This window comes from Nematolebias whitei, chromosome 7 (genome assembly GCF_014905685.2).
Source record: "Nematolebias whitei isolate Nwh7 chromosome 7, NemWhi1, whole genome shotgun sequence".
Classification (NCBI taxonomy): Eukaryota; Metazoa; Chordata; class Actinopteri; order Cyprinodontiformes; family Rivulidae; genus Nematolebias; species Nematolebias whitei.
This window is the reverse complement of record NC_056504.1, coordinates 13,528,053-13,541,999: the sequence shown is the minus strand read 5'-3', so window position 1 is coordinate 13,541,999 and position 13,947 is coordinate 13,528,053. Positions and strand designations below refer to the sequence as shown.

The 13,947-nt window shown below is 42.5% G+C and overlaps 1 protein-coding gene across 1 annotated transcript; it reads left to right on the top strand.

Annotated features, from left to right (window-relative positions):
- Positions 1-468: 468 nt before the first annotated feature.
- LOC119412149 (potassium channel subfamily K member 15-like) lies at positions 469-11,467 on the top strand. The gene is made up of 3 exons (XM_037679126.1): positions 469-751; positions 10,548-11,102; positions 11,184-11,467. Exons 1-3 carry the CDS (start codon positions 469-471, stop codon positions 11,465-11,467), a joined length of 1,122 nt encoding a protein of 373 aa, XP_037535054.1.
- Positions 11,468-13,947: the final 2,480 nt, after the last annotated feature.

Here is a 13,947-nt window from a genome sequence, read left to right as displayed (position 1 = left end):
AGAAAAATATCAAATAAAATAAAATTTTAAAAAAAATGGGGGGGGGGGGAGGGGTTTAAGGGGAAAAGGGAGGACAAAAAAAAAAAAAAAAAAAAAAAAAAAAGAACCTTTCCACAGAACTTCACTTAGAAACGAGCAAAATATCTCTTTATAAAATTGAGGACTGGATGACAGAAGTGTGTCTGCGCAGGGTCAGAGAGAGAAACTAGTCTGTAAACATCTTGGTTTGGTGAACATTCATTAAAGGTTCACGTGGTTCCAGCTCCATTCAGTGAGAAGAACTTTATAAACGTGTAACTTTTGACTTGTTGAGTTTTGGTAGCAACACCTTTAGTCTCTGTATGAACAAGACGAAGCTGCATTTAGTTTGTAGTGATGGATGCAGCTTGTCCCTCGGAGCCTCCTCCCCCTCTCTCTCCTGTCCCCGTGCCTCCTCACTCCACTCCTGTGCTCCTCCGGAGTTAAAGGATGAAGCCTCAGAACATCAGGACTCTGTCCCTCATCCTCTCGGTTGTTTTCTACCTGCTCGTCGGAGCTGCTGTGTTCGACGCCCTGGAGACGGAGAGCGAGAGCTCCAGGAAGAAGGTGTTGGAGCAGCAGCTGAACGAGCTGAAGACAAAGTTGGGCTTCATGGAGGAGGACTACAAACAGATGGAGAGGGTCATCCTGCAGTCTGAGCAGCACCGGGGCGGCAGGCAGTGGAAGTTCACCGGCTCTTTTTACTTTGCCGTCACTGTCATCACCACCATCGGTGAGTACAACACACTGCGTTCTGCACAGGCGGCCTGTTAATTCAACAGAGAACAGGTTCTTTGCAAGAGCAGCTGTGTGCTCACATTCAGAGAAGTGGATGTAAGAGGTGGATTCAAACAACATGTATCCACTCCAGCACAGCATGCACTCATCTGAGGAGATCCCCAAAGTATTTATTTTCATTTTCCTGATTACTATTGTAAGAAACGACTAAATGTTTTTACCTATAAAGTGGTTGGGAAAACATGTTCGAGTCAAACCATCTGCCTCCCAATTAGAGTAACTCAAATAATGAGGGTTAACCAGTTCATTCTTGAAACAGCTCTTACCTAAACACGTGTAGTTCTTGAATAAGGAACCTGTAGCAACACTTGATGCTGTAAGTTCATCCTGACCTTTACTCCAGCAACTTCTGTGCCGTGTGGCATTTGTACTTGACTTAAAAAAAGAATGTGAGGGAATTTCATGCAAAGGGAACAGAATTAGGATGAAATATTTCTTCAATATGGTCATCATCCAGTTTGTTAAAACAATCTTTACTTGGAAGTTTTACCCTTTTATTGCTGTGATAAATCATCCATCCATCATCTTTTACCTGCTTCTTCCTTTTTGGGTCACGGGGGTCACTGGCGCCCATGTCCACCAATCACTGTGAGAGTCAGGGTACGCCCTGGACAGGTCTCCAGTCCATCACAGGGACACTTCGAGACAAACAACCATTCACTCTCTCACTCACAACTAGAGACAATTTAGAGTTACCATCAGTCTAACGTGCATGTTTTTTGTCTGTGGGAGGAAACTGGAGTACCCGGAGAAAACCCACACATGCACAGAGAGAACATGCAAACTCCACCCAGAAAGGCCCCTGGACCAGGATTTGAACCAGGGCAACCTGCTTGCTGAGAGACAGCAGCTCTACCAACTGCACCACCGTGCTGCTCTGTCATAAATCAATCATGGTAAATATTAACTGACCTTTTTGACAAAAAAATGTATTTAAAAAAACTTCATTTACTGCCAAAGTAAAATCCAATGCCAATTAAATCAAAGTATGGAACGTACAATAAGTAAATGTATAAATATTCACCTCCTTTCAAGTGACTGGCCTAATTCAAGTCAGAGCATAAAGTATTAAAAAATACAAATCAGTATAGATAAAAAGGATTTCCAAGGCCCTAAACATGGACAGTAGTTCTGTTACATCCATCATCAAGAAATGTAAGGAATATGGGACATGTGTAAATTTACTAAGAGCAGGCCGTCCTCACAAAGTGAGAGTCAGTTCATAAAGAAGACCAGTAACAGAGACCACCAAGACACCTGTGAGCACTCTGAAGGAGTTACAGGTGGGATGGGAGAGACTGTGCATACAACAACTGTTGCCCAAGTTCTTCACCAACCTGAGCTTTATGACAAAGTGGTAAAGAGAAAGCTGTTGTCAAAGAAAACCGATTAAATCTGGATTATTTAACTTTGTTTTTCTTTTTTGTTTTATATCTAGGAGTAACCACTTTAGCCAGGTTGTCCTCAGGCTGTTTTGGTGCATATCAAGCGTCCATCAGGTCACTGACGCTCGATTGTTAGACTGACTTTTTTGTGACATACAGTATAGGAGCAATCTGATGGCGTCTGCAGAAGAGTTTGCACAGTCTCTCCTCTCTTTCTGAATCTTGTAACTGGTTCAGAGTTCTGCTCACTGGTGTCTTGGTGGCCTCTCTTCTTGTACGGTCTCTCAGTTTGTGACGGCCTGCTCTTGGTAGATTTACACATGTCCCATATGCTTCTCATTTCTTGATGACAACTTTAAAATAACTTCTGGGGATGTAGGGCCTTGGAAATCCTTTTGTATCCCTTCTGACATTTTTTTGTAATTATTCTTTTGGCTGCTCTTCAGGAATTGCCACAACAAGCAAGCATACTTGAAAGATTTGGTAAAAGTTTTACACAAGATCCTTCCTGATTCAAACTGGGCTCAAACTGGTGGCAATGACCACATCGAAGATCCGTCCCTTTTCTTGAACTTTTCAATACTTTTTTCTTGTAGTCGAATTATAACAGTTACTGTAATGGGACAAATATTTGTACATTCACTCATTATATATGAATAAAAAAAAAATTTGTATGAGTTTGAGGAAATTTGATAACACCGTCATTGTACCCATTTTAATGTATGAAAACAGCAAAAGGGTAAAACACCATCAAGTGTGAATTTTATTTTATATTTGGGTGCTTCATGTGGAGCAGAGAAGTTGTAGGAAAGTTTTATTAAACATGGCAGCATACTTATTTTGAGGTAAGACCAACACTGAGGACAAAAGCAAATAATGAGTGACTAAATTATTTTAAGGTTAATCATTTTCAGCTTAATATAGTTTTATCTGTGCACACAAAAACAGCGTAACAGCAAAACATTGATTAAAAACAAATTTAATGGTATTCTTACAGCAGCCAAAAATTATATATCAAAAGTTTCCTAATGTTTACTGTACAGTAATTACACCTATAGTACAGTACTGTATGTAGATTAGCTGTAAAACTGTGTCAGGGCAGGATTATTATGCTAAAAAACTAAAGTGTCACTGTCTTTAATTAGTGTTTAATGATTTTATGCAGATACCAAACTGTTTGCAGGAAGCCATTTTTATTTTCCGGTAAGATGGCGCCCGTGTACATGGCTTGCAATCCACCTCTGCTGATGGTGTTCGGATTATTTTTGTTTTTTGCATTTCTCATCTGTGACATCAACTCTCTGCTGGTGTATGACAGACAACAACTTTTGGATCTTCGTTTTTCTGTCACTGAAGTCGCTTATTTGGAAAAATATGAGCGTACCTCTGGACCCCCCCCCCCCCCCGCTGGCGGACGTGCCAGCTTACCTTCGCTGCACTCCTCACCTGCCTGCCCGGAGATATCGCTTCAGACGCCGGGGAAAACGTGCTGGTCAGCTGGTGAAGCTGAAAGCTCTGTGCACTGCATCTTCCTCTCCTGTGTGCCCGGACCAGATAACCAACGGGAGTTGTCAGCCGGTGCACAGCTCGGACCGACCTGGAGGGGCTGTTATTGAAAACCTGCGGCCATTAGCGCACGCTAACTCCACCGCTGCTAGCTCCACCGCTGCTAGCTCCACTTCGGACAGTATCCGGATGTGTTTGGTCAACGCAAGATCTGTTACCAACAAAACTTTTATCCTCAGGGACTACTTTCAAGAGCACGATTTGGACTTCCTGTGCATCACAGAGACTTGGATGTCTCCGGGTGAGTCCAGCGCCTTGACGGAATTACTGCCACAGAACTGTTTGTGTTTTAACGCCCCGCGGTCATCAGGCCGGCGCGGTGGTGGATTATTAACAATATTCAAATCAACTTTTGACTGTAAACAACTGCCCATCCCAGTTTCCCGCGCTAGCTTGGAGCTGAGCGTCTTTGAACTCGGACATTCACCTCAGACGTTATTTGCACTCGTCTACCGCCCACCTCGATCTAAGGATTTCATAAATGAGTTTTCTGACTTCTTGGCTGAAGTCACACCAAAATATGAGCATGTTGTCATTATTGGGGACTTTAATTTGCACGTGTGCTGTCAGGAGAAGCCCTTGGTTAAGAACTTTTTAGATTTATTGGACTCATTTAATTTAACCCAGCATGTAAACGGTCCCACCCAAGAGTGTGGACATACACTAGACCTTGTTTTAACTCATGATATGACTGTTAATAATCTTGTTATTGGTGATAATGTTTTTTCAGACCACATGCCAGTCCGGTTTGAGTTCACCTTCCCCCATCTAACTCCTAAGTCGTGCATTCCTGCACGTAGGACTCGGACCATTAACCACTTCACTGCCACCCGTTTCACAGATGTTTATAACTCTGAAATGATCATTCAGCCCCCAGTGTTTCTCACCACCACTGAGGAGCTGACATCCCAGTTCAACTCTGCCTGCTAAAAGACTCTGGATCATGTTGCGCCTGTTAAAACCAAAAAAATCAAAACTCAGAGCAGAACCTTGGCTGAGTGACATCACCAAGGCCGTTAGGCAGCAATGTAGGAGGGCGGAGCGAAAGTGGAGGAAAAACAGGCTGCAGATCTCTTTCCAAATACTTAAAGAGAGTTGGCGCCGTTATCAGAAAGCAGTAAAAGCTGCTAAATCCAAATACTTCTCTGATATAATTACCTCAAACTCTCACAACCCACGTGTCCTCTTCTCCATCCTAAACTCTGTTCTCCACATCACTGAACTATCACCTCTGGAAGCCTCGACTGAGCTGTGCGACAACTTCTTACATTTCTTTTTGGAAAAAATTGCGACCACCAGGGCTCTCATTTCCCCTCCAACTCATGACCCATCCATCCCACCTCAATCTGTAGCTCCATTTGACCATCTTGAACCCATCACTCTATCTTCTCTAGAGCAGGTCATGTGCAGCTTGAAATCTTCTGGTTCCCCCTTTGATGTGGTCCCCCCTCAACTACTAAAGGAGGTTTTTCCTACTCTAGGTCCGTCCATTCTTGCTATAGTAAACAGTAGTTTATCCACTGGCGTGGTGCCAAAATCCTTTAAACATGTTGCTGTCCAGCCTCTCCTGAAAAAAACAAACCTTGACCCCTCACTGGTTTCCAACTTCCGGCCTGTCTCCAAACTCCCATTTGTTTCTAAAGTACTAGAGAAAATAGTCGAGTCCCAGTTGAAGTGCTTCCTGGAGGATCACGCCAGCTTTTCCAATCTGGCTTTAAACCTCTCCACAGCACTGAAACTACCCTGCTGAAGGTCTTTAACGACATCTTCAGATTCACAGATACCGGTGATTCTGTGCTGCTTGTCCTGTTGGACCTCACAGCCGCCTTTGACACCATCGACCATGAGATCCTCATTGCTAGGTTGGACCAGTGGGTGGGCGTCACAGGATCAGCCCTCAATTGGTTCAGATCTTACCTCACTGACAGATCCTTTTGTGTCTCCATCAAGGATTTTAGTTCCGCAGAGACAGAGCTTAAATGGGGGGTTCCGCAGGGGTCCATCCTGGGTCCCCTCCTATTCTCTTTATACCTGCTGCCGCTTGATGCTATTTTCCAGAAACACAACATGCCCTTTCACTTCTATGCCAATGACTGTCAAATTTACTTCCCACTAAGACACAATGGTACATGCTCTATTCAACCGCTGCTCAACTGCCTGGCTGACATCAGGGACTGGATGGCTTTAAATTTCTTGAGTTTCAATGAAAAGAAGTCTGAAGTCATGTTGTTCCCTCCCAACGACACGATCACAAACCACTGTATCGACCTCTCCGCTCTAACCCTGTCAGAAAAACAAAGAGTCAATAATCTGAGCGTGATAATGGATCCTTCCCTGAAACTTAACAATCATGTAAACATGATTGTTAAATCATGCTTCTTCCAACTGAGGCGGCTGTCTAAACTGAAGCCCATATTGTCCAAAAAGAACCTGGAGACAGTAATACATGCATTCATTACATCTAGGCTTGATTACTGCAATTCGCTCCTGTTTGGTATCAGTCAGACCTCCATTGCACGACTACAACTGGTTCAGAATGCAGCAGCCCGATTTTTAACCAGTACAGGCAAAAGAGAGCACATTACACCAGTTTTGGCCTCACTGCACTGGTTACCAGTTCACCTTAGAATCCAGTTCAAAATACTCATGTATGTCTACAAATCGCTGAACAGTTTCGCTCCCCCCTATCTCTCTGATCTGCTACAACCGTATGTCCCACCACGTTCCCTGAGGTCAGCAGACCAGTTGCTCCTCACAGTTCCAGGAACTCGTCTTAAGCGCAGAGGTGACAGGGCCTTCTCTGTAGCAGAACCAAGACTCTGGAACGAGTTACCTCTGTTTGTCAGAGATAAACCCCCTCCCTCTCGGTTTTCAAGTCCCGCTTAAAAACTCACTACTATTCAATAGCTTTCAACACCAGATGATCTGTGTTTTGATCCTGTATGCTCCACACTGGTTTGTCGTCATTATCTGCATCGTTTTTATGTCTATATTTTGATTTACCTCATTTTGTATTTTGCTTTGTGTGTTACCTGTTGTTTTGTCTGTACAGCACTTTGGTTGGCCTTGTAGCTGTTTTAAGTGCTTTATAAATAAAGTGGTATGGTATGGTATGGTATGGTATGGTATGGTATTTTTTAAAGTTTTTACAATTGTTGCCCATTTTGCCCACCATCACAGATACCTACACCTCCAGATGTAGGAAGAGGGCCACCTGCACCATGAAGGACCTCACTCACCCAGCACATGCACTTTTTGCCCCGCTCCCCTCAGGCAGGAGGTTGAGGAACATCAAGTGCAGAATGACTAGACTGAGGAACAGCTTCTACCCTGAGGCTGTTAGACTCATGAATCTCTAACCAGAATATTCACTGTGAAAAAAGTCACTGTAATGCCACTTGATTGTTGAAATGTGCTGCTGATTATCCATGCTGCTGATCTCATGCTGCTGATTTATTTCATGCTGTTCTGTTCATTTGTCCTCATCTGCTCACACAGACTCATGTTCGTGCTGCTGTTCAGCGTACTGTTTTTGTACTACTAGTGTTTAGTGTATTCTTAGTTCATATCTTAGATCTTATTACTGTTTTTCTTTACAATTAATACTTTTGTTGGATGTAACTGGGACCCTGTGTACACAATTTCGTTCCACCTCATGTACCACATATGATGAGAATGACAATAAAGAACCTTGACCCATTTTCCCTTCCAGAGCCATACTAAAACAACAAGTTTGTTTCTGTCAACTATTCATCTTTTGTTTAGCTCTTTTCATAACTAACATTTTTTTAGCTGCCAGTTGGTCATCCTCTTCTTTTATTTTTAGCATTTGAAGCATGGAAAATGACGACTGAATAAAGACTGGTTATTCAGAAAAACACCAGTAAAAATAATTTGTGCGACTACAGTTAACAAATCATTTAGCTAAAGCAAGTTTTAGCACACTGCAGGCTTATTGTCTGTCCCTAAAAACACCAAACATGTCAAATGATATATTTTTTTAAACTAATAAGTGAAACTTCAAAGTTCATGCTCAATCATCCAGGTACAAAATCCAGTAATGGTCTGTCATCTGGACAGTTTCTTTTTTGTGGAAAGACGTTTCACCCTCTATCCAGAGGGCTTCATCAGTCTGAGGAGTCCCAAGTAAACTGTTTTCCCCACTAAGCAGTACAGTCCTTTAGTGGACCAACCAGTTTGCTGGTGAGAAGATGGTTTCAGGGGGCTGCTCTGTCCCCCGTCAACTCCTCCCAGGCAGGCAGCCACAGCCAAAGTGGTTCAAGACATCAAAGTTCATGCTCAGTCATCCAGGTACAAAATCCAATAATGGTCATTGAGGTAATCTTTTCACACAAAAAAGAAAAAAAGAAACTGTCCAGATGACCTGACTGACTATTATTGGCATAAGTGAAACTCTTCACTTCACAGTAAATAAACTGATCTGTTGATGACATCAGTGAGACGAACTGGTCTGGGAAGCTCAGTCCTCACCTCCTTCTACAGGTGTGCAGTGGAGAGCATCCTGTGCTCCAGCATCAACGTGTGGCATGGAGGCTGCACAGAAGCAGAAAGAAAAGCTTTGCAGAGAGTGGTGAAGGCTGCACAGAAGACTCTTGGAGTCAGCCTCCCCACAGGCATTTACACCTCTAGCTGGAAGAAGAGGGCCACCTGCATCATGAAGGACCCCACTCACCCAGCACACACACTTTTTGCCCCACTCCCCTAGGAAGAAGGTTGAGGAGCATTAAGTGTAGAACCACTAGACTGAGGAACGGCTTCTACCCTGAGGCTGTTAGACTCATGAATCTCTAACCAGAATAATCACTGTGAAAAAAAATCACTGTAATGCAACTTTGATTGTTGATATGTGCTGCTGATCTCATGCTGCTGATCTATTTCATGCTGCTGTGTTCATTCGTGCTCATCTGCTCACACAGACTCATGCTCGTACTGCTGTTCTTCGGCATATTGTTTTTGCACTACTAGTGCTTAGTGTATTCTTAGTTCATATCTTAGATCTTATTACTGTTTTTCTTTACAATTTATACTTTTGTTGGATGTAACTGGGACCCTGTGTACACAATTTCATTCCACCACATGTACCACATGCGATGAACATGACAATAAAGAACTTGACCTTGATCAACATTTAGTGGAACTTTATTTATATAAGAAGCCAAATTATGACTTAAAAAAGTTACGTGCTATATGTTGTCATCATTGTATGTCCCCATCTAAAGACAAAATGAATTCTCTGCATTTAACCCATCACACCTGGGATACACCCAGGTGGAGCAGTGGAGAGCTATGTAGGCATCCTGGAGACAAATTGGGGATTATGTGTCTTGCTCAGAGACACCACGACATGTGTGCATGGCAGGGAGTTGAACCGCGACTTTCTGGTTCCATCTCAGCTGCATCACTAAAAACGTGACTTGTTGGAAATGAACACGGACACACAGACACACAGTTGGGTGAAAATGATCTTCTCTGTGCTCATATTTTTTATAATTAAACTACAAGGAAGTAGTATTTTATAAGTTAGAGGTATTTTATTGAAAATGCCTGGGCCTATTTAAAACACTTTATAGGAGCAGTCTCACACAGTGATTGTCTCCTGTTTTATGCAACAGAATCATTCAGACTCTCATGATGAGGGGTCATTCAACTTTGCAAGTAGGGCAGAGACAGAAATAAGGAAACTCAGTAAAACACGCGTGACTTTTTTGTTTCGTCGTCTTCTTTTTCAAGGACACGGACTGGTTGAGAGCAGGGCTTCTCTTGTTTGTGTCCTTTGCATAAAACAAATTTCTTGTCTGTTTCACATGTTCCACTGTATAAAATCCATCATATCATTCATCAACACTGAATGTCAGGAGTAAAATTAGTAATATTCCCTTTAGATGAGATAACTTGTAGGTAATAGTAAACATTTTAGTCCAGTAAAATAGTGCAGTGTTGGATATGTCATGACAGGACTATTCAACTGGTGGTCCATGGGCAACTTCCAGCCTGTGGGTGACATCAGTATGGCCCACCGATGAGTTCATAAAAATAAATAAACTGGGGTGGGGTTATCTGGGTTTGGTTTGGATTCTGTTTATTGCATTTATGATTCAATGCAACAAAATAAACAAATCTAAAAGGTAGCAGATCATTGTAATACTTGGTTAATTTACATAAATACTTTAATTGCTGGATGTCCGGCCCCTGAGCTGCTGGCTTTCAGAAGCTGTGGCCCCCTGAGCAGTTCAGTTGAATATTCCTGTGTTATGTGAAAATATGGCTTACCTGGGCTCCAACAGCCAAAAAAACTACAATAAAAAAATTAAAAAATGCATGAAAGACTTTTCCTATCCACAGAGGAGGGAAAATAATCCAGAGCCGATAATGTAATTACCTTTAGTTACCTGTATTTTTCTTTCAATTTGTCAGGATCTAGAACAATATTTTTATTTTTAATTTCCATTGTTCATATTTTGATAGCACCTTAAACCAAGTTAGCAGAATATTTGGCCAAACTCTGTGTCTTATCAAATTGGTAGTAATAATAAAAGTTTATTCTTAGTCTTTATACAATATTTAATGCAGACGCTCATGTGTTTGCTCTGGGCAGCATGTATGGGAGTGAAAACAACACTTGTCAGGAAGGACAAACCAAAATCAGGAATTGAATGTAGTAAATAATGTAGACTATGTAAAAAAAATGTCAGAGACCATACTCTTGTGATGGAACAGTTGTCCATGTCCATTAACCTGCAGATTACTGTGCTTTCACAGGTTATGGCCATGCTGTTCCACGCACTGACGCTGGCAAGGCCTTCTGTATGTTCTACGCAGTCCTGGGCATCCCTCTGATGCTGGTCATGTTCCAAAGTCTGGGCGAGAGGATCAACACTTTTGTCCGATACCTCCTGTGCAGGGCCAAGCATGGCCTCGGCTTCAGGAGGACAGAGGTATCTATGGGGAACATGGTTCTGGTGGGTCTTCTGTCCTGTGTGAGCACCTTGTGCATTGGAGCTGCAGCTTTCGCCCACTTTGAGGAATGGACCTTCTTCAACGCTTACTACTACTGCTTCGTCACACTCACCACCATCGGCTTTGGGGATTTTGTTGCCCTGAAGAAGAGCAATGCGCTCCAGGAACGACCGCCCTACGTGGCCTTTTGCTTCATGTACATTTTGGTAGGGCTGACAGTCATTGGAGCTTTCCTCAACCTGGTGGTGCTCAGGTTTCTCACTGTAAGCTCAGATGACACACATGTGAGCACTGAAGAAGAAGAGTGGCAATCACAGCTGAAGGAGATGAAAGGAGAGAGAAAGGTGATGGAAACTGGTGAAGAAGGACAAAGTGGTCTTTGTCACCTCCCCATGGAGGTGAGCAGCAGCTGCATCAGCCTTGTCTCCTTTCCTGCAGACAACCACAGACTCATTGAAGCTCACAGCTCTGACCTGGAGCCCAGCAGATTCAGGACCTTGCTCTTGTGTATGTGCTGTGGGCTGGATAGCGTTAGCACCTCCTCTCAGCGGCTCCATGAACAGACAGGTGGTCACAGCAACCCGGTCTTTTATAACTCCATCTCCTACAGGGTGGACCACATCTCCTGCAGCTCTGCTAACGCCTCGGCTCATGCTTCTCCTCGCCTTGCAGCGTTCTCTCAGAGCCAGAACAGCTGTTACATCAGACGGAAGTCTTTTTGACACATAATTTTATTTTATACACCACAGCAGAGAACCTTTTAGTGAAACTGATATTTTCTTCCTCTCCCAGTAGCACTGATGGTTTTAAGAAAAAAAAGCAACTTATATGATGCACTAAATATACATTTTTCCACACTGAAGAACAATGATGAACTAAAATGTGTAAAAATGAATTAAAATAAGACTGAAAACCCAAAGTTGTTCCAGCTCACTGTGCCACTGCGTCATGTGTCACAGAATGGGTGTGAGTGACCAGCAGATGATGCAACACAAGTCAGAGAGTTTCTGTCAGACTTTCTGCACCGCTGTCAGCAATCACTGCTACCCCTCTTTTGGAAAATTCTCCTCTGTTGCTGTGGCTGGTTTCCAAGGTAACGCCTCTATCCTCACTGCTCAGTGTGGCCAAAACTGACAATGCACCCACTCGATATAGTTAGTGGGACTTTTTAAAAGAGAGACTGTGATTTCAAACTGAAACGCCTGTGACAAATGAAACATCAGCAAAAAGTGGAAACATAGGCGGAACGCCACAGTTGTGACTAATCAGAAAAATGCCCAAACAAGCAAACAAACTGCTCTAAATAGTAATTTATTGATTGCATCTCACTGGTGTTTGGTTTTGAACATCTGCTTTGAGTATGTGGGATGTTGGAGGCACCATTAACCTGCAGAAACAGGTGAAACAGAAGGAGACATGGTTTGATCAGATCAGGATGGCTCGTACCGTGTGTTTGTTGGAGCTTTATAAAAACAAGGACTTCACATCCCCCGTTATATTTAAGACAAGATCTTTTGGGCTACAATCATCATCTGTGAAAAAAATTACAGACTTGTAGCCAAACTTAATAAATAGGACTTTGCACATCATGAGATGCGTGCTCAGGGTTGTTTTTCTTTTAGCCGCTGCTCCCGTCAGCAGGGATTACTTCTGTGAGAGAACTCACATGAAAGATTTAACAATTGTTCTACACCAGATGCACTTTCTCTGAGTTGACATGGGCTTGAACCTGCAGCCTTAGGCATATGAGACAGCACCACTGACCACTGAACTACCTCAGCCATGAGATGTATGCATATGCACTGAGAACAAACTGCATTTATGACATTAAATTTTAGCTCACTGTCTGATCAGCTGACTGAGCTGTAGCTATTCTTGAGTGGGCTAATGTTGATTACCCATGGCGGCCATCTTGAATTGGGTTGGTCCCAGAAGTTAATCAGTCGTAAAAGCATATCCAAGGATTATTTACTCAGAGTTTTAATACAATCTGTGAAGTAATTTTGCTGAGAGTTAAACAGAAGATGAATATCTGTTTGCTCCATTTATTTTAAATAACTTCACAAACGTGAATCTGTAAACAGATCTCAGATCAGTGGTGAATGCAAAATGATGCTCATAATATAAATAACTAAGAAGCCTTGAACTAAAACAATGACTAAACATCAGGGTTAGGGATGATGGTCATAAATGTTAGACAATACGCAAAACTCTGTTTTAATTTAAAACGATAAAAATATAATTTAAAAACAAATTAGAATTCAGCTTTAAGTCTTTTTCTAATTAAGTTCTGTCACCGAGGGATACACTGCAGGGTGGCTAAACTTTAGCAAGTGGTTCTCCAGTGGTTCTGATTTGTGACAGCAGGGAGCAGCATTAGTCCACGTAAAGAAACAAGCTGTTTTCTGGAAGATGTGACACATTTTGTTTTATTTGTTCAAGTTTGATGCTTGGATCATTCAACTGAAAAAAACCTCTTCCAACACAACATTTCAATAATTTTTAAACTAATATCCGTTATAGAAGACAGATTCTTAATGTCTGACGGGAATTATCCTCCTATGTGCTGCTAGTGTTCAGTATGAAATCAGCAGCACTTAAATTGTTTTATGATATTGACCTGGCATCATGTATGACGCAGCTCATTCAGTGAGAGTGAACGACCAGCTACGCTTCAGTCAAGTGTTCAGACGAGTCTCAGCTTTCAGACTAATCAGCGGAGGCACGGTGAGGCAGAAACAAAAACCACTGAGCTATGTCCCACAGTACAGTATCTCTGTTTCCAGAGGGCTGAATCTAATTTGCACAATAACTTCAGTAATTGTGCAGCTTGTGTTTCACTTTATGTTGTTACGACTTCTCCTTTTTATTCCTGCGACGTTCACCGCTACACACTCTGAGCCCAAAACCAACGGAAACTACCAGCACAGTGTGATGAGAACACAACACTGCAGACAAAGGATGGTTGAAACAAGCTGCATGCACAGAGGGAGACTTGATACTCAGAGACAAAGATTTTCAGTTTTCTGTGGCCTCAGGCAAGGTTTATTAAAGGGATATTTCAGTCATTTTGAAGTGGGCTTCTGAGAGAAAGTAGATATCCATCCATTCATCCATCCTCTTTTTATCTTCCTTTTTGGGTCATGGGGGTCACTGGTGCCCATATCCAGCAGTCACTGTGGGTGAGGCGCGGGACACTCTG